The sequence below is a fragment of the Channa argus genome, chromosome 16 (assembly GCF_033026475.1).
Source record: "Channa argus isolate prfri chromosome 16, Channa argus male v1.0, whole genome shotgun sequence".
NCBI classification, from domain to species: Eukaryota; Metazoa; Chordata; class Actinopteri; order Anabantiformes; family Channidae; genus Channa; species Channa argus.
In genome coordinates, this window is record NC_090212.1 from 8,946,674 (window position 1) to 8,973,682 (window position 27,009).

At 38.8% G+C, this 27,009-nt stretch overlaps 1 protein-coding gene across 26 annotated transcripts in view; it reads left to right on the forward strand.

Annotated features, from left to right (window-relative positions):
• Window positions 1-27,009, forward strand: part of LOC137101345 (ryanodine receptor 3-like) — a 91,305-nt gene that overhangs the window by 61,291 nt on the left and 3,005 nt on the right. For 7 of the 26 annotated variants that reach the window (XM_067479649.1, XM_067479659.1, XM_067479669.1 and 4 more), the window contains 55 exons: window positions 181-401; window positions 625-715; window positions 1,276-1,434; window positions 1,801-1,964; window positions 2,113-2,191; window positions 2,303-2,392; window positions 2,491-2,637; window positions 3,111-3,173; window positions 3,301-3,376; window positions 3,607-3,730; window positions 4,273-4,388; window positions 4,477-4,544; window positions 5,212-5,333; window positions 5,516-5,565; window positions 5,953-6,013; window positions 6,607-6,845; window positions 7,828-7,909; window positions 7,991-8,121; window positions 8,321-8,644; window positions 8,982-9,222; window positions 9,351-9,438; window positions 9,552-9,644; window positions 10,298-10,312; window positions 11,050-11,220; window positions 11,355-11,414; window positions 11,491-11,625; window positions 11,997-12,109; window positions 12,818-12,917; window positions 14,867-14,976; window positions 15,288-15,339; window positions 15,424-15,474; window positions 15,570-15,669; window positions 15,748-15,827; window positions 15,907-15,983; window positions 16,279-16,352; window positions 17,310-17,327; window positions 17,973-18,053; window positions 18,139-18,227; window positions 18,314-18,442; window positions 18,593-18,697; window positions 20,198-20,279; window positions 20,518-21,830; window positions 21,946-22,004; window positions 22,382-22,556; window positions 22,672-22,758; window positions 22,848-23,042; window positions 23,279-23,409; window positions 23,507-23,549; window positions 23,680-23,807; window positions 23,914-23,974; window positions 24,135-24,281; window positions 25,267-25,401; window positions 25,511-25,667; window positions 25,939-26,003; window positions 26,729-26,829. In XM_067479649.1, coding sequence (XP_067335750.1) covers window positions 181-401; window positions 625-715; window positions 1,276-1,434; window positions 1,801-1,964; window positions 2,113-2,191; window positions 2,303-2,392; window positions 2,491-2,637; window positions 3,111-3,173; window positions 3,301-3,376; window positions 3,607-3,730; window positions 4,273-4,388; window positions 4,477-4,544; window positions 5,212-5,333; window positions 5,516-5,565; window positions 5,953-6,013; window positions 6,607-6,845; window positions 7,828-7,909; window positions 7,991-8,121; window positions 8,321-8,644; window positions 8,982-9,222; window positions 9,351-9,438; window positions 9,552-9,644; window positions 10,298-10,312; window positions 11,050-11,220; window positions 11,355-11,414; window positions 11,491-11,625; window positions 11,997-12,109; window positions 12,818-12,917; window positions 14,867-14,976; window positions 15,288-15,339; window positions 15,424-15,474; window positions 15,570-15,669; window positions 15,748-15,827; window positions 15,907-15,983; window positions 16,279-16,352; window positions 17,310-17,327; window positions 17,973-18,053; window positions 18,139-18,227; window positions 18,314-18,442; window positions 18,593-18,697; window positions 20,198-20,279; window positions 20,518-21,830; window positions 21,946-22,004; window positions 22,382-22,556; window positions 22,672-22,758; window positions 22,848-23,042; window positions 23,279-23,409; window positions 23,507-23,549; window positions 23,680-23,807; window positions 23,914-23,974; window positions 24,135-24,281; window positions 25,267-25,401; window positions 25,511-25,667; window positions 25,939-26,003; window positions 26,729-26,829 — 7,268 coding nt within the window. Of the gene's footprint in view, window positions 1-180; window positions 402-624; window positions 716-1,275; window positions 1,435-1,800; window positions 1,965-2,112; window positions 2,192-2,302; window positions 2,393-2,490; window positions 2,638-3,110; window positions 3,174-3,300; window positions 3,377-3,606; window positions 3,731-4,272; window positions 4,389-4,476; window positions 4,545-5,211; window positions 5,334-5,515; window positions 5,566-5,952; window positions 6,014-6,606; window positions 6,846-7,827; window positions 7,910-7,990; window positions 8,122-8,320; window positions 8,645-8,981; window positions 9,223-9,350; window positions 9,439-9,551; window positions 9,645-10,297; window positions 10,313-11,049; window positions 11,221-11,354; window positions 11,415-11,490; window positions 11,626-11,996; window positions 12,110-12,817; window positions 12,918-13,779; window positions 13,877-14,866; window positions 14,977-15,287; window positions 15,340-15,423; window positions 15,475-15,569; window positions 15,670-15,747; window positions 15,828-15,906; window positions 15,984-16,278; window positions 16,353-17,309; window positions 17,328-17,972; window positions 18,054-18,138; window positions 18,228-18,313; window positions 18,443-18,592; window positions 18,698-20,197; window positions 20,280-20,517; window positions 21,831-21,945; window positions 22,005-22,381; window positions 22,557-22,671; window positions 22,759-22,847; window positions 23,043-23,278; window positions 23,410-23,506; window positions 23,550-23,679; window positions 23,808-23,913; window positions 23,975-24,134; window positions 24,282-25,266; window positions 25,402-25,510; window positions 25,668-25,938; window positions 26,004-26,728; window positions 26,830-27,009 lie in introns of those variants that run through there. The other 19 variants (XM_067479655.1, XM_067479661.1, XM_067479662.1 and 16 more) reach the window with 12 other exon arrangements.

Sequence of the window (27,009 nt, forward strand, 5' to 3'; positions counted from 1 at the left end):
ACTGTTTTAATTGTGTTGGTGGTTGTAATAGCACCTTGTACTGTTTAGCTCAACTTGCTAATCAAAAGGGATCAATCTATGTTATGTACTTATACCTTGTACTACAGTGTAGTCTAAGGTAGTCTTGCTTTTACAAATTACATTACACATGTTGTTTGACCTGGGACTTTTTTTCTACAGGAGGGTTTGTGCACCACAGAGACGGCTCTCGCCCTAAACCGCTACATAGGTTCAGCAATGCTACCACTTCTCACCCGCTGTGCCCCTCTATTTGCTGGTACTGAACACTATGCCACCCTCATCGACTCCACTCTTTATACAATTTATCGTCTTTCAAAGGGCCGTTCGCTCACAAAGGCCCAGAGAGATGCCATAGAAGAGTGCCTGCTTGCCGTCTGCAAGTAAGAAACTCTTTATTTATAGAGTAAAAATTTTCTCTAGCTCTTGATAATACACCAAACATGTGTTGTATCTCTGCAGGTAGAAGTAGCAGTGATCAACAGAACATTTTATAGTATAACTCAGAGACTCGGTCCCCTAAATACCCTAAGTCAGTGTGACAGAAGATGTTAAAAGCTGCCCATAGCGGAAGCACTCTTATCTTTCTCTTACGATATTCTGCAGGCATCTTCGTCCCTCTATGCTGCAGCAGCTCCTGTGCCGTCTTGTCTTTGATGTGCCCTTGCTGACTGACTACTGCAAGATGCCTCTTAGGGTGAGCAACAATTTCTTCAGTTGTATCAGTCTTGAAACCCCTTTTCAATCTGGCTCTCTATCCATCAGCATATTATGTAAAGTCTAACCGTGCAATGTGTGCCCACTTTGTGTCACACTTTGATACCGCAGTTTTTTAGATTGTCAGCTTGGTGGAATCTTCCAAACAATTCAGAGCAGTTGTAGATTTAATGTAAAATTGCTGTTGTTCACTTCTTTCTCTCAGACACATATGCTGGATTAATCAATTAAGTATGGGACTGTGTTATTGCTGGCTTGTCTGCTTTATTGTTTAGTTTGGCCCCACAAGGGAAACACTGGATACTGTATGTAGTAAACTATGACTGTTGTGGGACATGCAAAACACACTAGTTCTTAAGTTTCATGTACACAGTTTAACTATTTTTTGAGTATGAGATGTTCTCTTTGAGGTTTATTTGCTGTACATGTGTAGTCTACTGACATTGACAGCATTGTGACTACATGGACAAGCTGCATGCATGTCATTAAAGCTTTTATTTATTACCCACTATGGCTTTCACCCCTCTCTGTGTCCTCCAGCTGCTAACCAACCACTATGAACAGAACTGGAAGTACTATTGCCTCCTGTCTGGCTGGGGCAGCTATGGCACGGCATCTGAGGATGAACTACTGCTTACCAAGAAAATCTTCTGGGGAGTGTTTGATTCTCTGTCCCAGAGGGTGAGGGGCCACTTACGTGTACGTACTGTATGTTGTCTGTATCTAACTTGGACCTACTTCCAAGAGAGTGTGATATCATAAATGTCACGCAAAAATGATTTAAACAGTTGAATATACATACAACAATATATTGGACCCAGCATATTTTCTAAATGTACACTCATGAAAGGAGGCTGTGCAAAGGGTCAGTCTGAAAACATCAATACCTAGAGAGCCATTTAGCATGCTGCATCTTTAAGGATAATTCTTCATCATTTCTCTTCCTCTGGGCCTGTTACTCTCACATAAGAGTGGCTATATCACATTTTGTAGAAGTGTAGTAACAACATTTCAGGAAGTACAGTGCACATTTCCTTCTGTAACTTTCTTTATTTCCATATGCAGAAATATGACCCAGAGCTATTCAAAATGGCCATGCCGTGCCTCAGTGCCATAGCTGGAGCTTTGCCCCCAGACTATGTGGATGCATCCATAAGTACCACTTTGGAAAAGCCTGTTTCTGTAGATGCTCAGGGCAACTTTGACCCCAAACCCATCAATACTGCTAAGTAAGCCACACATTATTGAGAAATACAGTATAAATACAGCTTGACATATTGTATTGTACCTGTGATAGTGTCTAGTATATGATGTATACAACTTTAGTAATACACATATTAATAGACTGGAGTACTAATCATGAGAATGTTTTTTTAGCATTGCTCTTCCAGAGAAGCTTGAGCACTTTGCCAACAAATATGCTGAGCATTCCCATGAGAAATGGTCTGCAGAGAAGGTAAAGCCTGAGATAAGAGCATCCAACTGGGAAAATGTTTTTTAAATATTGAATCAAGCAATGAGTGTTTAGTGCTTGACTCTTGTACATCCCTCTGTGCTTGTAACTCAGGTACTGCTGGGATGGAAATACGGAGATTGTGTGGATGAGAAGGCCAAGACTCACCCTCAGCTCCGGACCTACAAAGCCCTGACAGAGAAGGTACTGTATGCTCAATGTGACATTTATGAAGATTAATATTAAGGAGGCAATGACAATGTTTCTAGTCCTTGTTCCCCATTTCCATGTTTGTGTTTAAGGAGAAAGAGATTTACAGATGGCCAATTAGAGAGTCCCTAAAGAGCATGCTGGCAATGGGCTGGAGCATCGACAGGACTAAGGATGGAGAGAGTATGTCTCAGCAGAGAGAGAATGAGAAAATGAGAAAGATATCGCAGACCTCACAGGTAGCATACAAAGAATATGTTGATAATAATAGCATGAGACTATTAATAGCATGAGACTATAATAACATTGTGAAAAAGATTCAAAAGGTGCCAAAGTTTGGAGACCATATCTTAGGGACATGCTTTTTTAAACAATTACTTCTAGCTATTAAAATCAACTATTTATGTATTCTTACAGGCTATCAGACTTTTTGGTATTTTTTTTAGCACTCTTTACCCTAAAGCATAAGACTAGTTATTAACCTGTCTTGGGCAACAAGAACTGACAAAGCAAGTGGATTCTCATAGAGGATGTAACACACAGAGTTTGACCTTCTCTGATTGGTTTGAAGAGTGAGTCTCACTCAAAAGCCTTTAGATTGGAACACAATTTTCAAATTTGAAACAGAATCATTGCTTAAGAATCTTGTTTTATCAAAGCATTGAGAGGTTACTTCATATTGCATCTCACTCTAAATGTCCATTATTTTCAGTCAAATGGCTTTCATCCGAGCCCAATAGACACAAGCAAAGTGGTTCTTTCCAGAGAATTGCAGGTGAGGGACTCCATCATTTTTTGTTGTGTACATTTATTTCTTTTTAGATCTAAATTACTCTAAATGTGACATGAAAAGCAATATTTTTGAACGTAAAATTATATTATTACTTTGTCTTTGGTCCAAGGGGATGGTGGAGGTCGTGGCTGAAAATTACCATAACATCTGGGCCAAAAAGAAAAAGAGTGACCTTGGAAGCAGAGGTGAATTTCTAATGAAGTCATTCATGAACACATATTGAACATTGTTGCCAGCAAAAGAGAAAAGAAGAGTCTGTCTATGTGTGTGTCTGTGCGTGCGTGCGTGTGGTTCGGTGGTTGGACCAAGCATTGGTTGCACTGTTTGTACTGCATGTGCCTCTGCAAGTGATTGCCTTGCTGGTATGGAATAATTAGGTTCAGCTGAGTGGTTTGTGTTGCATTATTTTTTTTAGGTGGTGGAACACACCTACTTTTGGTGCCCTATGACACGCTGACAGCCAAGGAGAAGGCTCGTGATCGAGAGAAGGCCCAGGACCTTTTTCGCTTCCTGCAAATCAATGGCTTTAGCATCACAAGGTCAACACATACATGAATGCATGTACACACACACACAAACACACACACACACAATGGACTTAACATGGACTTAAGTAACCAGGTTACAGTCGGTTTTCTGAGGAAAGGTTATTTCTGAACTGCCATTAAATAATACAAAGTGTTACAGTGGTAAAATCTTTGTGGGACAAAGTGACTTATTCAGACTTCTATGAGGCACTTGTATTACTTAAACTTAGATGTAGACTAGAAACCTGGTTGCGCGTATACATGGCAGAGTAATTGCCGTTCTCAAACAGAAATCTACTTGGGGAAACCAGGTTTCCCTAATCCCCTACCCCGATTTTGTGAACTTGCTTTTCCAGTTTACATTACAATGAAGAAATCAGCTTTTGTGAAAAAAGCCAACTGTAACCTTCTTACTCTAGTCCATGTAAATGCACTAAATGTCTCTCTCTGAATATGTCATTTTATTGCATTGCATTAACTTTAGATTATGTTCTACCAAGAAATCAAGTGGTATGAAAATCTTGATTCGTAGCTATTATGTTATTGTGTTGCAGAGGTCTGAAGGACCTTGAGCAGGATTCTTCTTCCATGGAGAAGAGGTTTGCGTATAAATTTCTTAAAAAGCTGCTTAAGTATGTTGATTCAGCTCAGGAGTTCATCAGTCACCTAGGTATGTTAACATAAAATAGGATATTACTACAGTACAAATACTAGTCTCATTGCTTAAAATTACATAAATGTGTGTGTTCTCAATCCAGAGGCCATGGCTGCCAGTGGAAAAACTGACAGATCCCCTCATGAACAGGAAATCAAATTTTTCGCCAAAGTAAGGATGTGACACAAATTCTGCCGCATACAGTACAGCAGCACTTGAATGTTTGTGAAGACTATTGAATTTTTTGTGCATAAATATGACCTAAAAAATGATGAAATCAAGTCCTAAAATTAGCAAACCTATGAACTATTTTAGGATTATCAGTTAATTTGAAGGAGAAGTTAAAATTGAGAATTTCAGTCAGTCAGAAGACAATCAGGTGCGAGTCTGTGAGGTCAAGCTGTATTTAAAAAAAGATAAATTTGATTCTTCACAACCTCAGAGGTTTGCAGAACTGTTTCGACTCCATTCAACTCTCAAGTAGATTGTGTACATACATTCAGTACAACTATTAAGGTTCTTAGCAGGGGTCGACCAACAATAATCACACTAAGATAAAGACATGTATCAGTCCAGGTTACATGTTGTCTAGGAAACTAAATGTTCTTCTTGCAGTGGCTGATGTCAGGGTTCATGAGTTCGCCATTAGGAGAACATTAAATACCAATGGTGTTCATATCACTGGTCTGAAAATTTGATCATGTTTTAGTTCATATTTATGCAGAAACAGAAAATTCTACAGGGTTTACAAAACCTTCAAAGAAAATTGTCTTGAAAATAAAGGTTTAATTTTCAACTAACCTGATCTGATGTTGTCATTATAATTCTCCCCCTTTAGGTTCTCCTCCCTCTTATTGACCAGTACTTCAAGAACCACTCTCTCTACTTCCTCTCTTCCCCCAATAAGAACCTGAGCAGCAGCGGTTATGCCTCCAACAAGGAGAAGGAGATGGTCACCAGGTGCACAGTTGTAGCATTTAGTTACATTACATGCAGTAACAAGGGCATGAAAATAATTCTTTTCACTTATACCTAACTTAAAATCTTGATCTCTAACCATCTTTATTTCTAATATTCTTTCCAAATATTCACTCAGTGTAATTTTCTGATTTCCTTTCCTTTTCTAACCTTCACTCCTCCAGCCTGTTTTGTAAATTGGCAGCTCTTGTCAGACATAGGATTTCACTCTTTGGTAAGCTGATTACTACTGACAAGTAAGGAATGTACTGTTAGTGTCTATAACTGTGAAACTGAGTACCTGATATTTTACCATGTTTTTTTTTACTCTTCCGCTCTGAAGCTATAATGAATAGTGGCTTAATAATATTGTTTTAATGTACAATAATGTGATATACTAATACTAAATGCTTATACATAAAACTGCACACATCTGTTCAACAACAGCAGTCTGAGCCACTGAGATGATTAATATTGATTTGATATTGTTTTATGAAATTTTCTAAACATATGCATTTGATTGGGGGTCACACATAGCCCTGAGCTCAGTGCTGTCATGAGAATCCCTATACATGGCCAACATTATCATCCTTTTGATTGTTTTGTTCATAATGTCTTGCAGGGAGTGACTCCACCACCATGGTGAGCTGTCTGCATATCCTGGCACATACCCTGGACACCAGGTGAATACAGATTTGCCTGCAGTCATACTTACAAGGAACCTGGAAGCAAGTGCTGTGTTTATGTGTTGAAATGGGAAGGGAAAAAAAGCTAGTAGACAAATTCAACAAAAAATGCTCAGTTCATTAATGAATGTGGTTAAATAACATTTGTCCAGGAAGACAATAGAAATTACTGGGACACATTAAGGCTTAACAACGAGCAATTCCTTTAGCTATGTTATTAACTGTGAAATGCTGCAATTGGACAGACTAATCCTGTTAATGGGTTTTACTATTTCATAGCTTCACAGCATAAGTAGAAACCCCATCAATATTACCTTGAATTTAAATATCCAGCTAATTCATTAAATAAATCATTTATGTTTTATGATACGGGCGGTCAGGTTGATAGTCATATTTCATATTTCAGAACTAAAACCTTCCTAGACTGTGGGAGTGAAGTAATCAAATTTATACATAAGTGTCCCACTGTGGGTAAACAGTGTTGTCCTTTGCATATCAATGATTATCCAGTTTACTACAGTATAGCCCTGCCTTTTCATATTAGCTCATTTAGTTTTTGTCATTTAACATGCTCTCTTTCACTCCAACAGGACTGTGATGAAGTCGGGCTCAGAGATGGTGCGGGTGGGGCTCAGGACATTCTTTGAAAATGCCGCAGAGGACTTGGAGAAAACGTTTGAGAACCTAAAGCTGGGAAAGTTCACTCACTCTCGCTCGCAGATGAAAGGGGTGTCGCAGAATATCAATTACACCACTGTAGCTCTGCTCCCCATTTTAACTGCTCTGTTTGAACACATCACTCAACACCACTTTGGAGTCGACCTGCTTTGTGAGTCCTGACAGCTAAAAAAATGATCAAACGTGTTGTTCTACAGGATGCAATGTGCTGGTTTACACTTTTATATAATACAGTAATTGTATACTGTTTATACGGACAACACACAATAAAAAGCAGTGCTTGAACACCTTTAAATTCTTCTGAAGTTGATCTATTTTGCATAATTATTATCCACAATAATTTCCTAAAACTATATAAAGGGAATCTAATCAAGCAAAATACCCATATGGTATTCCTTTATTTATTATAAAAAATTTATTTAATATTTAATGCAAATATAGAGAAAATTGGACCGTGTCTTTTACATGTACATAAACATATTGCACTTCACAGATTACCCTTTAAAATGTAAGTCGTTAAACACTAATAGCTATGGGACAGAATCACTAAGGTTTTTGCATCAGTTTTTCAGGCGCAGATTCGACACATTGTACCCCAAAGTGAATTTACCATTTGCAGTGATTTTAAATAATAAGTGATGTTTAAATTTGAAAATAGTTGTATCGCAACTGCCCTACTCTTTCTTTATTGAATGCTTTCACCATAATGTGTCTTTTTCAGATAGACAAAAATCGACAAAACTAGACACGGAATTATTTTGACACCAAATGACCCAAATGGACAATAAAATAAAAGAGACAGGAATTACATAAAACACACATAGAATGAGGACAAACAGATAAAGAATTACTCAAAATAGACACAAATTAAACCAAAAACTGACACAACAAAGTCGTTTCATTTTTTTATTTATTCCTAAAATATAATAAATAATATAAATAAATAAATAAATACAAATAAATGACATGATGGGCTCGATTGCAGTCAGTTTGTCTGTCTTTTTAATTCTTGAAGTTCTGTATTGGAGGGACTTGGGGGCTTTTGCCTGTCTGTTTCCAGGGGCCCAGTTTCACATAATTGTTCACGAGAACTGTACAGTATACAGGTTTCTGATTTTGTTTTCTTTTCACAGTGGATGATGTCCAGGTTTCCTGCTATCGAATCCTGACCAGCCTCTATGCCCTGGGCACTGGGAAAAACATCTATGTAGAAAGGTATCTCATCATAAATATTGTATTGATTGATCAAATATTTATTAAAGACACACTGGCATTTAATATCTTTCTGGCCCTCAGACAACTGCCAGCTCTTGGTCAATGTTTAGCCACCTTGGCAGGGGCACTGCCTGTTGCCTTTCTGGAACCACTGCTGAACATGTACAACCCCTGTTCTGTCTTCAATACTAAGAGTGCCAGAGAACGAGCCAGTGAGTCCTATTTAATTATTCTAAAATAAAAGTGAGATTGCAGCAGAGATGGACCAAGGTGCCAAATCTTATAGCTATCATTATGAATATGGGACTTCCATTCTCTAAATATATACTGTATTGTAACAAGAAATACATAATTTGATTATATAAAAATGTAATTGTAATTGGTAATTAATTAACTGTGGTGTTTTTGTAGTCCTAGGTATACCAGAATCTGTTGCGGAGATGTGTCCCGGGATTCCACGGCTGGATGGTCTGATGAAGGACATCAATGACATGTCTGAGTCTGGAGCACGGTACACAGAAATGCCTCATGTGATTGAAGTGGTGCTGCCCATGCTGTGTAACTATCTATCATACTGGTGGGAGAGGGGTCCTGAAAACCAGCCAGCCAGTGGGGGCACCGTCTGCTGCACCACTGTCACATCAGAGCACCTCAGCCTCATTCTCGGCAACATCCTCAAAATCCTTAATAACAACCTGGGCGTTGATGAGGCCTCCTGGATGAAGAGGATTGCAGGTGAGTATGAGCTTCTACAGTGCATCATTACCACATCTTGCCCTATTTCTTTAGTGTAATGTATGTAAAATACATAGAGTATAAACCTGCTCGTGTTGGTTTGAGAAGTTAAGGATTGTGAATAAAAAAAAATCCCAGCACTTACTAACTACTCAAAATATGGTGCTATTTGCATAACATTGAGAGAACAGCCCTGTGATGAAAAATTACTTTTAGTGAGAACTGATGACAAATTGTATCATATCATTTCACATCATATGATATTGCAATGATTGGATCACAGCCACATATATAGTAAATTGTAATGTGGTATACTATGGTTTGTTTCACGTCTTAGTTTATGTACAGCCTATCATCAGCAAGGCCCGTGCAGACCTGCTGAAAAGCCACTTCCTGCCAACACTGGGGAAGCTGAAGAAGAAGACAGTGAAGGTTGTGGCTGAAGAGGAGCTGTTGAAGGCAGACAGCAAAGGAGACACTCAGGAGGCCGAGCTGCTCATCCTGGATGAGTTTGCTGTTCTCTGCAGGGATCTCTACGCCTTTTATCCAATGCTCATCCGCTATGTGGACAACAACAGGTTAGCTCACTAAGTAGTGGATGATGGAATCACAATAAAGGATTATTTAGTAGAAGATAATGCAGATGGTAGTGTTTTCAGAAAAAGTACAGTAGATAGGATGTATTAATCTTTCTCTGTTGCTCCAGGTCCAGGTGGCTGAAAGAACCAGACGCTGACTCCAATGAGCTCTTTAGAATGGTTGCTGAGATTTTTATCCTGTGGTGTAAGTCACATGTAAGTCTCACCATCACTCAACATATGTTGAATTACACAACACCTTAATCATTCAGTAGGTGCAGCATAGAGTAGCTACACACTAACTTCACATGGCATTTATCTTTCTTTAGAATTTTAAAAGAGAGGAGCAGAACTTCGTGGTCCAGAATGAAATCAACAACCTTTCCTTCTTGACTGGAGATAGTAAAACCAAAATGTCTAAGGTAGGTTTTATTTCTGCCCCCTGCTTTACCTCATTCAGCGTATCCTTATTCTGTAACTTCAGGCAACAGATCAACACTCTCTTTTTATTTCATGGCAATGTGATTTTATTTTCTAGGGTAAAAAAAGAATGAAAAGAAACAGCATCAGTAGGATAATCATGATCCATGTTAACATAAAATTTTTTGTGCACATGTGGTCTTATGTTAACATGTAAAAAAGATGATTTATGAAAACATACTACCAGTACACACATGTGACAAACAAAAATATATTTTACTGACCTAGTCTGCATCCAACTTTTCATTTACAGAGACCTCTTTGCAAATAAAATGACTATAATCAGTTTGACTTGTGACTGTTTGTGTTGGTGTGTGTGTCAGAACTTATGCATGCTTTTCACAGTCAATAACAGAAACTAACACTCATCCCTAAATAGAGAAATATTCCCTTAACCTGTAACCTAGTAGGCATTACAGAGATTACAACTTATTTTCTTGTCTGCCTGGTTTGGTCTTTTCAAAGGCAAACAAAGTGTTTTCATTGCAGTGCACATCCACGTGAGGACTTGAGGACTGTACCTTCATTAATTGCCCTCTCAACATTTTTCTTCTTTCTGCCTTTCTCTCTCTGTCTCTCTTTCTATCTCAAACAGTCCTTTAAGGAAAAGGTAGAGTGATGCAGTGCATGAGCCGTTTACCTGCCAGCTTATTGGCTTATATGCTCCAGTTACCAAGCAGAAAAGCCAATAGCTTGTGCCGCTGTGCTATATAGTAGTCCATAGTGTAGTTATATATTATTTCACCTGATTCATTGTGGCCTCCATTTATCACCATGTGTGACATGGTAACTCTGGTCATTTCTCATTGCCTTATGGGCGAAACACTTCTTACCTGGAGTAATGAAACTGTGCCCTTCGGTAACAAATCACGTAATCACATGCCACCAGTGTGTTTGCAGTTGATGGATTGTGGTACTATGGTGTTTTTGGTCAATAGTTACCTCGAGGTATTTCTATTATGTCATAGTTAGTGTGTGATAAGGTTCTGTGTGTTGTGTGTCAGTGTATATGTATCAATGTGGAAATTTGTTTTTTCTCAGAGCCAGCAGCTTCACTTTGGCTCACTGGTAATATCTTGCTGTTGCTAGTCCTGCTTCTCAGCTGATATGTGAGATTTAATGTTGCAGTTACACAGATTTATTTGGTCACAGGGCTGAGAAATAAGAGTTTCAGTTGCTTCTCGTTGTCAGGCACAAAAAGTCTGAGTGCTCTCTCTGTGAAATAAAATATTGTTAGGGTAAAGGAAGTACTTTAATCCAATATTAATCTCAGCAAAAAGGGCAAAGCCCTCATAGGCTTTTTACACACCGATGTGTGTTGTTTGAGGTTAATATGATTTTTTTCAGTCTGGAGGACAGGACCAGGAGAGGAAACACAAGAAGAGACGTGGTGAGTTTTACTCTATCCAGACCTCACTGATTGTGGCCGCTCTGAAGAAGATGCTGCCAATCGGACTCAACATGTGTACCCCAGGGGACCAAGAGCTCATATCTCTTGCTAAGACGCGCTACCTCCTGGTGAGACCGATTTATTGTGACTCTGCATTAGCCACACATTTGACATAAATAATATGTAACTACAGTAGCTATGTTTTACAATTACAAGGATATACTTTTGTGCCTATTTTTGTTTTATTTTGCCTGTTGTACAGAAAGACACAGATGAAGAGGTCAAAGACCACATTCGGCAAAATCTGCATCTTCGAGAAAAGGTGCGCAAGTTAAAGTTCATGACTGTAAGTCGTTTTTAGATACTATAGACTTTTTTGACATCTTTTTCTGAACCAGTCAGAGGATCCTGCAGTGAGGTGGCAACTAAACCTTTACAAGGACATAGTGATGAGGAGCGAGGGACCTCAAGACCCTGAAAGAGTGGTGGACCGTATCCAGAGAATCTCTGCTGCTGTCTTCAACCTGGAACAGGTATAAATTTTTTAAAGCACAGTAAAAGACATGCAAAGAATCATAAGTATGCGTGATCTTGTGTTTAGAGAATTGTTGTCCAGTGTAGACAGGTATACAAGGATTTCTGACAGAATCATTAGACATAAAACTTTGTTTAACATGGGTGACAAAACACAAACTACTGTTATAATTCACAGCAATATTTGAAAATGCACTGGCCCACCTAACCATTTCTGACATTCCCTCTGTTCCTCTCCTTTCATGCAGACATAGTTGAGTTCAAAACTCTTGCACTGAGGACAAATCTTTATGTGGCAGTTAAAAAGGTAGTTACACATAGAGAATGACATCATGATTAATAACCTGAACACTTTTTTCACTCCCATTAGGTGGAGCAGCCACTGAGATCCAAGAAATGTGTTTGGCAGAAGTTGCTATCCAAGCAGAGGAAAAGAGCAGTTGTAGCCTGTTTCCGCATGGCTCCACTTTATAATCTACCAAGGTATTGCTGTATACTGTTACACCTGTGGCGTTTACGTTTCTCCTCGTCCTTTAAAGTCTTCCAATCAAGCGAAATAGCTTTATAATCATAAAACCAGTGGTGACAATCCAAAAAAGGAAAGAGCTTGACTCTCATCATCCTTATGTTTGCTGGACAAATACTATATCATGTTTTTTATTCTGCTGTCTGACACACAACTCTCTGTCTGCCTGGGTTCTGACCTTGCATTAATGCACAGCCTCACTTCCCTATTTGTAGGACAAATGTCTGGCCCGCAGCTGTTATCAAGAAGTAGAAAAAAAGGACACTAGCAATTTCACGCCTTGCTGCTCTGTAACTCAATCATTGGAAATCAGGCACAGAGCTACAGTAGGGAGGAAAATAATTACGAGGCCCAACCTGGCGGTGGCCATCTTCAATATGTGCTCAGAAGATGGTGCCCGCCTGCCTGACAGCATGACTCATTTATTTAGAGTTGTTGACAGTGAAATATGACACAGCACAGCTAATAATTATTAGACCCTGTTCACAATGCAGGCAGAATTGATTGATTTTATCTGGAGTAACAGATTTGTGTTAGTGGAATGGATGTGAGGCTTCTGGCTTTCCCCGAGTTTCACGTATTCAGATGTCATCTTTTCTCTTTTGTCTCTATTCAGCCTTTGCTCTCTCCTCAAAGTGACACTGTATTGTACTTCATCCCCTCAGGCACAAAAATAATAATTACTTCCTGAATGCCTACCGACATATTTGGCTGGAGATAATGCATGAGAACACAGACTATGACAGTCTGCTCTCCATGCTGACGGTAACGTAGTGCTGCCCCAGTGTTACTAATGACCTTGCATACCTCTCTTAACTACTGTTCATGCACCTCCAGGCATGGTTTACGCTACAAAATCTAACTCCCATTCTGATAATCCCACTGGTATTTCTACTGCTTCATACATGTACAGCAATGCAGCAAGCTGAATTTAGAGCAAAGGGTTTAAAGGAACAGTTCAGCAGTGTAATGAGATGTTTGATTCCACTCTTGCACACCAGAAATTGTGCTACTGCCAGGAGGAAATAGCTTAGTTTGGCATAAAGACTTACAAGAGGGAACTATACCAGTTAAATAAAATCCAGCACAAAATGCAATTTAGAATTGCAGTTTATGAAATTATTGTTTTTACACAAAAGTGTAAAATTGATATGCTGCCATATTTCTTGGCAGTGACAAAAGCAGTGACTTTCTGGAGTCGTGTCTTCATTGTGTGGTTGACAGACACTGAAGTATCCAGGAAATATTTCCAGTCTTGGTGTTGACCCCTAAGCTAAGTGTAACCTGGTGGTATCTTAAGTTTAATTATACAGACTGAGTATATAAACTCATCTAACTCTGAACAAAAATGCCAGCGTTTTCCTTTAACTGCTCGTGTTTATGTGCCCACTTAATGTAAGCAAAGTAATAAGATCCACTTGAATTGCAATTCTGCCTAGTTATGACTTTGAATGGAATTGTTCTTTAAATTTTTGATTGGAACAGCCCTTTGTTTATAGTACAGTGTGTGAGTTTACGATATGCTAAAACCCTGAACTAACCCTTATTAACCACTTCTAAAGGGGCTTTTCCACTCCTTCGCTCACTCTGATCTAACCCAGGCTAATCTCCTTTCACCCCTCCTTAGGCATCGCTCTATTAACCTCTTCCTCCTGGCCTATCAGAGAATATGGATAGAAACAGAGGAGTACTCTTTTGAGGAGAAGCTAGTGCAGGATCTTGCAGTAAGTACTTGCGTCAAACGACTGCTGTCCTCGTTTTCTATGGGGAAATGAGCGTTGCTTTTGCCACACTTCTTTGGTCGTGTCATTGTCCCGCGTGCTTCAAAATTCCCTACTCCTGCCGTGCACCACTAGGCAACTCTAAGTCTATACAGTTTTTTTCAGCTAGATGCCTGTTTTTGACAAGCATGACATCACCACTGATGTCAGAGCCACTGTGTCTCATCAAGCAGAGGTAAGAAAGCATCCTGTCATGATGCTTGGAATTACCAAATTTAAGAAAGTGTTGTTCCTTTCCTAAATGTTCTCAAACCTATAACATCACAATCGTGCATTAAATTGTTGAAAACATAAAAAACACATAAAACATGTCAGTTTTCTTTTATGATCTACAAGATAATATGCATAGATGAAAATGCTTAAAGGCTTTATGAAGCGGAGTTTACCAATTATGCAAACTCATTTGCAGTATGTAAGATAAAAGCCAGAGTCCATCAGACAAGTTAAGAAGCTGTTTACCAGATGAAGAACTTTATAATCCAGGCAAAAAAACAACAACAAAAGATACATTCAGTCCGTCTGATATCATGTCTCTGTTCTAGAATAACATTAAAGGAAATTTATAATAGAGAGTAAACTAGGTCTATAGAGATTCATGCTTAACTCCATTGTACACCCTTTAACTCTCCTAAACATATTCCTTAGATGTTTGCATCTCTGTGTGTGCGTGCCAACATGTGTGTAGGTGCACCTATGTTCGTGCTCATAATTGTGTTTGTCTGCATGCTATTAGTGTATGAAATCACTTTCTGTTTTTCTAATCTACATATTTTTTGCCAGGTAAGCAGTGCATAGTAATGTGACAGTTATATATTACTGTTCAGTATGTGTAACACATTAGAGTAAAGATATCTCAGTTTAGTGGCTCACATAGTCAATACTGAGAATACATGCCTGAGCACCACTGTTGACTTATTGATTGGATTTGTCCAGAAAACACATCCCAAAGTGGAAGAAGAAGAAGAGGAAGAGGTTAGAAAGCAGCCGGACCCTCTTCACCAGCTCATTTTGCATTTCAGCCACAACGCTCTGATTGAGTGCAGGTAAATTTCCAGTCACTGTCACACACCTGGGCATCTGGCAGCAGCATTTATTGTTCCATCTGCTCTACATAACAGTCTTGGCCAACTCATGGCTGATAAAGAGGTCCATTAAGCTAAATCGTTGCCATATATTTTATGCTGGGAGAGAAATGGAGCAGATTTTTGTATTTCCTCTGCTGCTTACTCTATGTTCTGTATATTGTAGTGGCTATAAAATATAATATTAATATAATCACCAGAAATTGCTTATGGTTTAGATGTGATTTTGAGTTATACAACGTTTAACCATCAGACCATCTAATTTTTTGTAGTTCATTGGAAGAAGATCCACTGTATATCGCATATGCAGATATGATGGCTAAGGTATTTAATTCTCTAAATTGCTTTTACTAAAATGTTGCTGTTCAGAACAAATGTGCAGGATTGACATTCTGCTTTCTCTTTCAGAGCTGTGCTGAAGGTGAAGAAGAGGAGGAAGGAAAAGATAAAACATTTGAGGTGATATCAATTTCTCTGGGAATATTGTTCTACATTTCACTTTGGTTTTGAATCATATTCAGAAGTGGTGCTTACTGTATTATAATTTCTCATAGGAAAAGCAAATGGAGAAACAGAAGATGCTGTATCAGCAAGCCAGACTTCATGACCGAGGCGCTGCAGAGATGGTACTTCAGATGATCAGTGCCAGCAAAGGTAGTAACAAACACATTCATCTAGCCTCCACTTTTATCAAGTTTGGTATAACTATGAGGTCTAATTTGTTGGCATCAGGTCGACTTGGTGCTATGGTGACTTTCACCCTAAAACTGGGCATCTCCATTCTTAATGGTGGAAACACACTGGTCCAGCAGGTACACATCACGTTTAGTGCATAAATTGTGTGATTAACAGCATCAGCTCAATATTCATTGCGCTTCTTTCCTAATGCAGAAAATGCTGGACTATCTGAAGGAAAAGAGAGACGCTGGCTTTTTCAAAAGTTTATCTGGACTAATGATGTCTTGCAGGTAATAAAGCCATGACCAGTTGTAACACAAAAAAATGCAACATTTACTTTTTGTTTAAGTTTTCACTGCAACTTATAGGCAGATTTCAGCAATTATGTGCTTTAAGCTCAAGCAACTGAGAAAATAACACAGATGATGTCACCACAGGTATTGTAGTGTAAGTTATGAGATTAAAAGAATATTACAGAAAGTTTAAAAGACATTAGATACTACCAATATTTTGCTGGCATACCCTTTTAAAATGGATAATATTGAAATGCAACCTATCATAAGTATTTTTTTTTTATTCTGTCAGTGTGTTGGACTTGAATGCTTTTGAGAGGCAAAACAAAGCTGAAGGTCTGGGGATGGTTACTGAAGAAGGCTCAAGTAAGTGGGGAGAATAAACATGGAAAACTGTGACTCAAAGAGAACTGACCTTAATGTGGTACTGAATTAAAAAACATACCTGTGAAAATCTGTGTGTTACTATGCTTTGTATTACTGTAGATAAAGCTTGAAGTTTAGTTATTTGTGCTCTTTTCCCTGTTTTTGATAATTGCTGATGTGCTTCACGTTGCATTTAAAGTATGTTTGTTAACTGAGAATGATTATTTAAAATTTTTTATTTTTACCTTTTCCCTTAACAACACCAAAGAGTGTTGAGGCTCTAAAATCCTGAAGCACGAAACAAGCTATCAGTGAACTCTTGTTATATGAGATGTGACTCATTCAGGCTCATCCTGTTACTGTTCTTTAGTCAGGCTTGTAATACACTAGGCCTCATAGCAAATGGGACATTACTAGCTTAATGAAACATTTGCTCTTGAAGGCAATCTCCATGTCATGTTTGTCTCTCATGTGTTGTGTTGTACATCATCATCATGCAGGTAAACCTGTGCTACTGTATGTCTGAATCCTGTCTGGACCTAGTCTGCATCTTAGTTAAAACATTTAACAGTCATAAGAACATTCATATAAAAGTCTGCAGTAGATCATTACTGTGACTCTGTGTTTAACTCCATGGGTTGCATACAGTATATACATATATTTTTCTCATACATATTTCAACTCATTTTCACCCCATACACTCAGGCATAAGTGATGGTAACTGTTACTCTGTCTAATCTGTAAATATTAAATGCCTGCCTATAGAGCAGACTGTCCTTTAAGACTGCATGTCAGTGTTGCAAATCAGTGTGAGTATGTAAATATATATCTATAGCGCTATCATTCTCTCCTGTTCCTACTGATTCTGATTGAATATCAATGTCTTCTCCCTTGCTTATGTCTGCTTCTGTTTTGTTTGTTTTCTTCTTATCATGTTTTTAATCTCATCGGTCGCAGTCAACGTGAGTGAGCGGGGTAAATACGTGGTTTAGATTCTACTCATTCTATGCAATGCTCTCCGTTCAACTCTCCCTACAACCCCCTGCCCCCCACCTTCTCTACCTCTTTCTTCCTCCTCCACCTTCAACCTTTTACTGAATGCAATACGACCACCATGTCTGCACCCTGAACTGAAGGAACACATGCATGCTCTATTGACATCTAGATACTGTAAATTGTTCAGTCCATGGTCAGGTGTCCTATACTGACTCAAATCTCTTTACTTATTCTTTGATAAGATGTTTGTGCTTGTCATCTGTGTGGAACCTTTGATGTTTCTTAATTTGGTTAATACTAACCCGTATGTAGTAAGAAACAAATCTTTCAAAGCTTTGTCTGTGAGAGACAACAAAGCTTTGTGGGTGTTAAAAACAAAGTTCTGTTTTATTCCGGTCATAAACCATTTTTAATTTGGACATGATGCACTTTACCATGTATGTGTGTTCTGAGCCCTCAATATAGTGCACATTATTTGATGCTATTTGACAACTAGACTGCAGCTTTTGGAGGAAGTGAAAGCTATTTAAGCTTTAATGCCTGCACGGACTTTAAAATGATGGGTCTTTGACCTTCTACAACTGAATAGGAACATTAATCCTATTTATCCTATTTGGTCCTCAGGTTCCAAGGTACTACAGAATGATGAGTTCACTAAGGATCTCTTTAGGTTTCTGCAGCTTCTTTGTGAGGGCCACAACAATGGTAGGTAGACACTTTTTCATACAGTTAAATTAATCCAGCCTGCATGTAATGAACAGTACTCCTCTGCATCCAATTATTGTTTTAGATTTTCAGAATTTCCTGAGGACTCAGACAGGGAACACAACTACAGTCAACATTATTATTAGTACTGTTGACTATCTACTAAGACTCCAAGTATGTTTTTTTCTACAGTAAAATTCATTTTGTGTATTTATTTACCGTATTCAAATGTTAAATGCTTTTATTTCTATCTCTATCAGGAGTCCATTAGTGATTTCTACTGGTACTATTCTGGTAAGGATGTCATTGATGAGGCTGGTCAGAGGAACTTCTCCAAAGCTCTGGCAGTAGCAAAGCAGGTCTTCAACTCTTTAACTGAATATATACAGGTACAGGATCACAGTGCACTGCAAGACATGAAGAACTATTTATAATCATAATAATATTGTATGAATAATCTGTACTTTCTGTACATATGCAAACATAATATTATTGATCAGGTTAGGGTTGTCTGTTTTCTCTCTGTACTGTTTGTCCAGGGCCCATGTATTGGAAACCAGCAAAGTCTTGCTCACAGCAGGCTGTGGGATGCAGTGGTGGGCTTCCTGCATGTTTTTGCCAATATGCAGATGAAGTTATCACAGGTAGGTACTATTAAGCCCCTTTCAGACATGCACTAGAATTACATTTACATTTAATCATTTAGCAGATGCCTTTAACCACAAACACCCAAAAGTGAGGAACTCATTCATTCGACCCAACAACAATGTTGAACTGGAAAGAAAACGAAATTCATAAACTTCTGTCGATAACGGCAGACCTGGAAATCGGAACGGCGTGAGATTCTGTGATACGTGATACGACCAGATTACAAAGGAAAACAAAAACTGTCACTTCCGCAGCTTTGATTTTGCCTCATGTTCTGCTCCCCCCCTCGAAGTGCCCAAGCGACACCCTTTACCCAATTACACTGAGTATTTCTCTCACACGGACTATCTCCCGATGTTTGCTTCATGTCTGAAAGGGAAACTCCAGACAATGTCAGAAACTAATCCTCCTGACATTCTCTAGAGTTCATGTCTGAAACAGTGTTTAGTCTGCAATAACAGTCTAAATAACAGTGTTGCCATGTATTTCTTTATGGTGGTAAGAAATGACAAAAAATTGTGCTTGTCTTCTACTTCTACTTCACTGTATTTCAGAGGAATATATTGTACTTTTATACCTCTACATATATTTGATTCCTTTCTCCCAAAACACATGTGATCATCCCTTATAATAAGAAGAAATAAGAAGATAGTGTTCGTTGGTATCAAAAGAAGAAGGTTATATTAGAATATGACTGCTTACCTTGTGAAAAAGTAATAATAAAAAGTATAATATAATATAAGCATTTTATTAAATGTGTCTTAACCACTTAGTTCAAAAATGTATCCACATTTAAATCTGATGAATGCTTCATTTTAAACAATTCATAAAACATAATTATAAAAACTATTTGTGATACCTACTTAGATTTTCCTGACAATATCTGTGTACATATAGTATGTTTATATGGTTTCTGCTATACAGAAGATTCTATTTCTTGCCACTAGATGTCTCTCCAGGTTCAAGAACAATTGTAGTATACTGCTTTACTTTTACACATCAATCCACTCAACTGTATGATATAAAACCCCATCAATGATATTCCACTATTACCAATAAGTGTGGAATTATGTCCAACTATGTAACCTTATCTCATGGTCACCAAAAAGGGCTTGGTCTTACATTAGAAGCCAGTATAAAGGAGAGCACAGGTGGGTGTGTTTGAATTTAGTGCATCAAAATACATTTCAGATTTATGGCATGCTGTGTACAGATTCCATAGAGACCCTAAATGAGTCAGAGTGGCCTAGCCATCTGCTCCTAGACAGTAAAATAACATTAACCCTGGGGCTGATGGATGGATGTTACCTAGATGAGCCTTTTGGGCCACAGCAAGGCCATTGAGAGTTCCCACAATTGTGCCAGCCTTGATCTCCAAAAATGCAAGCAAGGGATATCAGACAGAGAGGCATAACCTTCAGAAAGAGGCCATCGCGTCTGTGTGATGTAGTGTAGTGTGATTCACAAGGTTTCCTTTTTCTGTTTTCTGCTAACAGGACTCAAGTCAGATCGAATTATTGAAAGAGCTCCTGGACCTGCAGAAGGACATGATCGTCATGTTGCTTTCTCTTCTCGAAGGTTGACTTTTTGATGACTCACTGACACCATAGGAATAGCTATGCCAGTAGTGTTAAATTAGATAAAGATAACCAATGCTCTTGAAGGATATTCTCTCTTTTAAGACTTTCATCAAACAGAATTGTTTGCTTGTAATTTAATCAAATGTTTACAGAAGAAGCTTTGCTTAATCTAAAACAGGGATTGTTGCTTTTCACTGAAAATTTGTGCATGCGTCTCTTTCTGTGTCATTTCACAGGTAATGTTGTCAATGGTACTATAGGCAAACAAATGGTGGACACCTTGGTGGAGTCTTCTAGCAACGTGGAGATGATCCTCAAATTTTTTGACATGTTTCTCAAGTTAAAGGACTTAACCACATCAGATAGCTTCAAGGAGTATGACCCAGATAGCACAGGGATCATTTCTAAGAAAGATTTCCAGAAGTCTATGGAGAGCCAAAAACAATACTCCCAGTCTGAGATTGAGTTTCTTCTCTCCTGTGCTGAGGCTGATGAGAATGACATGTTCAACTATGAGCAGTTTGTGGAGAGGTTTCACGAACCAGCCAAAGACATTGGCTTTAACGTAGTTGTGTTGTTAACCAATCTCGCAGAGCATATGCCTCATGATGCTCGCCTCTCGACATTCCTTGACCTAGCTGAGAGTGTTCTCAGCTACTTTGAGCCTTATTTGGGTCGTATTGAGATCATGGGTGGAGCCAAGCGCATCGAGAGAGTGTACTTTGAGATCAGTGAATCCAGTCGTACGCAGTGGGAAAAGCCTCAGGTAAAGGAGTCAAAGCGGCAGTTTATTTTTGATGTTGTTAATGAGGGTGCTGAGAGTGAGAAGATGGAACTGTTTGTCAACTTCTGTGAGGACACCATCTTTGAGATGCAGCTAGCATCTCAAATTTCAGAGCCAGACCTGGTGGAGCGGACAGAGGAAGAAGAAGAAGACGCCCAAAGTATGGTGGAGAACCAGGAGGAGGAAGATGAGGAGAGCATGATGTTGGAGTCTTCCTCTGCTTTTACACTTGCCTGCATCTCTATAAGGAAAAGCCTCTGCCACTTTCGGCAAATGCTTACTATCAAGAGCATGAGGAGACAGTATCGAAAATTCAGAAGGATGAGTGTGAAGGAGATGGTGCAAGGCTTCTTTTCCTTTTTCTGGATAATCATCACAGGACTTTTCCACTTTGTCTACAGCCTTGTTTGGGGTTTCTTTCACATTTTGTGGACCACTATGTTTGGAGGTGGCCTTGTTGAAGGGGCTAAGAATATGAAGGTTACAGACATTTTGGGAAACATGCCAGACCCCACTCAATTTGGTATTCACGGAGATGTGTTAGAGACAGAAAAGATGGAGGCAAATGAAGCATCAGCATTGACAGAGATGGGCCAGATGGCTCAGGGGGATGGAGCAGAGGCGGACCTGATGGCTGAGTTACTCAATATTCAGCCTAAGAAGGAGGGAAAACATGGGGCTGAACCGGGTTTGGGGGATGTGTCTGAGGTGGTGGTGGGGGATGCTCCTTCTATAGCCAGTGCTGTCAAGCAGAAGAAGGCACAGGTAAGGAGCCCTGTTCCTAATCATGTCATGTTAATATTGTATTTGAAACATATTTCTTGTTATATTAAAAAAACATGTTGTAGTAAGTGACGGTAAATGTGTTTATGTATTGTAGATGGCTGCAAAGAAGAGGGCAGCAAATGGAGACTACAAATCTGATTCAGAGAAAGGAGAGTAAGTTGTTACTTTTGCTGTTTATCCTCATTTAATATTATGTGATTCGGCCCAAAACTAGAAACCAAGACTAGACTATGGCACTGTGTATTTTTTTTACAAATGAAAATGACTTGTATTTGTATAAAGTGATTATCTGTATCTATAAATATTTCAGTAGTTTTAATCCTCTTACACATCACATGCATATGCATACTTTGTGGTTGTCATTTGTGTGTGAGACCTTTTATATTTCTTGATTTTAATGATACTAACCAGTGTGTAATATGCAATAACTCTTCCAAAGCTTGGTCTGTAAGAGACAACAAAGCTTTGTGGGTGTCCTATGCAGTCTACTGTATATCAGTCTGTCTCTAAAAAGGAATGTGGTGTTTCAGTTCAGAAGATGGTGAGAAAAAAGACCATGACAAAGCCAGAGATGAAGCCCCTCCAGAGCCTTCAGTCAAGGAGAAGAAAGCCCCAAAGAAGAGGCTCGGACAGAAAAAAGATCCACCGGAGGCCTTCACGGCCAGTTTTTTTGCTGGCTTGGAAATCTACCAGACTAAGATGCTGGTCAGATGTTTTTCCTCTTTTCTTTTCCCCCTATGATTTTTTCCCCACAGTTTTAAAATAATCTGAATAATGTGATCAGGCAGAGACAATATAATTAATCTGTTGTTTTACACAGAATTACCTGGCCAGAAATTTCTACAACCTTCGCTTTTTGGCACTGTTTGTCGCCTTTGCTATCAACTTCATTCTTCTCTTCTACAAAGTAAGTTTGCAGTTTAGCCACTATATGTAAAATTAAAGATTGTTCTAACTCAATTGTTAAATACTTAAAAATGTCTAATTGCCTTTCAGGTAACTGGTGATTACTCAGATGACGAAGATCCCTGGAATGGTCAAGGTAGAGCTGGAGAGGAGGAAGATGAGGGAGCACTGGAGTACTTTGTCCTGCAGGAGAGCACAGGCTACATGGCACCGACACTTCGCTGTTTGGCAATACTACACACGATCATATCATTCTTATGTGTAGTGGGATACTACTACCTGAAGGTTTGTTAACACTCACTGACAAAAATCATCTTTTATTAACAGTGATATGATTTAGCCACATTTTAAGAAAGTTTCATGAATTGCAATTTTTTAACACTTGGTTTTGTTTTATAGTGCTATGTTGTGACGCCACCCTTATAGTCCTACAGTTCCTGTCACGTACAGCAATAAATACGATCCATTGCTTGTTATAATCATCCTATAATGTTTACTGGGTGAAATTCTCTGTCTCCAAGGTGCCTTTGGTAGTCTTCAAACGGGAGAAAGAAATAGCGAGGAAGCTGGAGTTTGCAGGCCTCTACATTACAGAGCAGCCATCTGATGATGACATCAGAGGACAGTGGGACAGACTGGTCATCAATACTCCGTGAGTCAACTACAGTACAGCTATTGAACTGAGTCATAAACTTTTATAAGCAAATGTTTGCTTATGCTTTTTTTGTTGTTGTTGATTGTTTTGTCAGGTCCTTCCCAAACAACTACTGGGATAAATTTGTTAAACGCAAGGTAAATAGCTTATATAATTTGAGTATAATCAGTTAGTTACACAAAACATAAATCCAATCAGGTGATATTTACAGAATGCCAGTTACAGCATCATCCTTCAAATATGTTTCTGTTATGCGGCTGTTTGCAGGTGATCAAAAAGTATGGAGACTTGTATGGAGCAGAGAGGATAGCAGAGCTTTTGGGGTTGGATAAGAGCGCTCTAGATTTTAACCCTACAGAGGAAACGGTCGCCAAAGAGGCTTCGCTGGTGTCATGGTGAGAAATTAGACAAAAGAAGCAGAGAGACAATAACTGCTTGAAGCAGAAATAGAGGTCAAATTGAAAATATGAGCGCCTTGTATCAACCTCTGTCTGTTGCCAGGTTGAGCTCAATCGATACAAAGTATCACGTCTGGAAAATGGGAGTAGTGTTTACAGACAATGTAAGTTTGAACACACGTTGGGATGATTAATTGCTTTGTTGTGTGGTTTTATGGATGGCTAAGAGAATAATTAAATGGATGGATGGACAAACAGGTTTACCAATGATATTATAACTGGACAGATGGAGTCTGATTAACTTCTCATTTTGCTTCTTACCAGTCATTCCTGTACCTAGTATGGTACACAACCATGTCTATTCTGGGCCACTACAACAATTTCTTCTTCGCTGCCCACCTGCTGGATATCGCCATGGGTTTTAAGACCCTCCGCACCATCCTCTCCTCTGTCACGCATAACGGCAAACAGGTGAGCAGGATGTGGAGGATGCAAGTCTTTTTCCAAGCAGCAGGGGTCACTGCAGCATCAGTGGTTGAGTTTGTCGTGTAATTGTGACCTGTTCCCCAACTGGCAATCACACGCCAGATTTGTCAGGTTTTGTCCCACTGATGGTATCTTGGGTAAGACTAGTAGGAATCAGTGGCCTAACGTGTCAATAGAAATTAACAGTTTCATAATAACTATGGTGTACAGCTGACTTGCATAAACATATTTTGCAAATTGTTTTTAATAATAAATATTAATAAAATAATGCTTGACTGAGGAAGAATGCAGTACATCATCATCCAAATACTTTATGTGCTGTGTTGATTCTCATGCCTTTGATTTATTGCAGTGCTTCTTGAAAGAAGAGATACAAGTGAAGGAAGCTAGGATTCACACAGTACAGTAAATTAATTTAGATGCACTAAGTCTCCTTTGACATTTGAGTTCAAATGGCTCAAATGCCTTCATTTAAACCACACTTCAGACCTCCCAGGAATTCACATGTCAGCTGACCAGAAGCACAAATGAAAATTTAATGTCACCTCATTCTCCAAGGGTGGAAATGCTCCCAAATGTCAAGACTGCAAGGAACACCTCCCAAAGTCAGCTGCCTGTGGACAGATCAATCGAGCTGTCGATCAAATGCCGTTTATTGCTCCTTCTATGGATGATGAAATCTGTGTGCAGTGAACATTTGTGAGTGATTTCAGAATAGAGTTTTATGCCAGTTGTAAAATAAAAGGCAGCATTTTTCTAAGCATTATTTGCTCTATTTACCAAACCCTCACATCCCTTCTACTAATTTGAAAATTTTCTTTCTCACAGTCTGCTTTTCTCTTGCCACCGGCAATCCTGTTCCTGTTCCACATTACAGAAACCAAAGTGAAGCTGGCAGATTGGCCCCTGACTGTATCCAGTGTGTTTATATGTAAAGTTTGTAATAATGCCTCACTGTGTTTCTCTGTAGCTGGTGCTGACAGTGGGCCTGCTGGCAGTCGTGGTCTATCTCTACACTGTGGTGGCCTTTAACTTCTTCAGGAAGTTCTACAACAAAAGTGCAGACGATGATGAGCCAGACATGAAATGTGATGACATGATGACGGTAAATATTAAGCACACATATTTTAGAAAACTTTGGGCTTTAATATGGCCCTTAAATTGATGCTCAATCTCACATTCACACGGGCCTCTCCCCCTCTTTGTTTGCACAGTGCTACCTATTCCACATGTATGTTGGGGTGAGAGCAGGAGGGGGCATCGGGGATGAGATCGAGGACCCGGCTGGTGACCCCTATGAGCTCTACCGTATACTTTTTGACATCACTTTCTTTTTCTTTGTCATCGTCATTCTTTTGGCCATAATCCAGGGTGAGCTCTGGCAACTTATCAACACCTACTGTAGTGCTTAGTAACACTTTAGAGGTCTGGACATATTTCCTCTAAGATCACTTAACTCATACATGAGTAATATCTAATCTCTGAATTGATCTAATTTATTAGCAACACTAATATCACAGAAGTAACAATATTACACTCTGTATGATATTTTTAGTAAGTAAGAGGTGTAAGATTGTGGTTGCACTGGTTACACGGATCCGGTATATATGATAATCTCACAGCAATTCCTTTGTGGTTGTAGGTTTGATCATTGATGCCTTTGGCGAGCTGAGAGACCAGCAGGAACAAGTCAAAGAGGACATGGAGGTGAGAGGAAATTTATTCTCACCTACTAGACCTATATTTGCCAACCTATTGTATGCAGTGCTGAAGGAAAGTTCAAGGGAAGCAGTGGTGAAAAGAGAATAATAGGTTTTGTCCTTTTGTCCTTTATTTTATGGGAAAATAAAATGGTGTTTTTGATTTATTGTGACTTAAGGAGTTGTGCGACTAAGACCTATTATTTTGCAATTACATAACTAAAAGAAGTTCTATACTGGTTTCAGCTCTGCATATTGGCCTAAAAGCACAGTTAGGAAGAAATGAGTTTGAGCATGGATGCATTTGTCTGAAATGACTAATCAGTCAGGCAAAATGATGGTTAGAGGAGTTGCATTCAATAAATAATTGAAATCAATCAACTTTTCTGGAAATACATACTGTAAAACTATGCAACCAGGGACTCCAAGATAGGGCAGAGTTTTTCTACTTAGCCCGTGCTAGTTGTCTTAGATAACATCCAGATAGTTTTTTTTTTCTCTGACGTTAGAAAGTTTAGAACACATTTTTTACTATTCACAGGCTAAGTGTTACAAACAAAGCGGAGTTCACTGGCTTCTATGTTTAAACCTTGCATTATTCAGAATACTGCAAACATCCTGTTCATTACTATATTGCACACAAAGAAGAAAAGAGAAAAGAAGAAGGAACATGAAGGAGGAAAACAAAAACAACTATGTACCATGAACCTTTCTTCTTTTTTCGGTCCTCAGACCAAATGTTTCATTTGTGGGATTGGCAATGACTACTTTGATACAACACCTCACGGCTTTGAGACTCATACCTTACAAGAGCACAATCTGGCCAACTACCTGTAAGTATCCCAGTTTGGGTGATTTCGTGTAACCTTTAAATTTGCCTTTTCACTTTTACTGCAAAGATTTTCATTGTAATTGTCATCTTTGTCAAATGTTTTGTCAAATGTTTTGTTCTTTCACCACATGACTAAAAACTTTAGGACATTACAACAGCATTAGGTCCAAAGTCACCAATA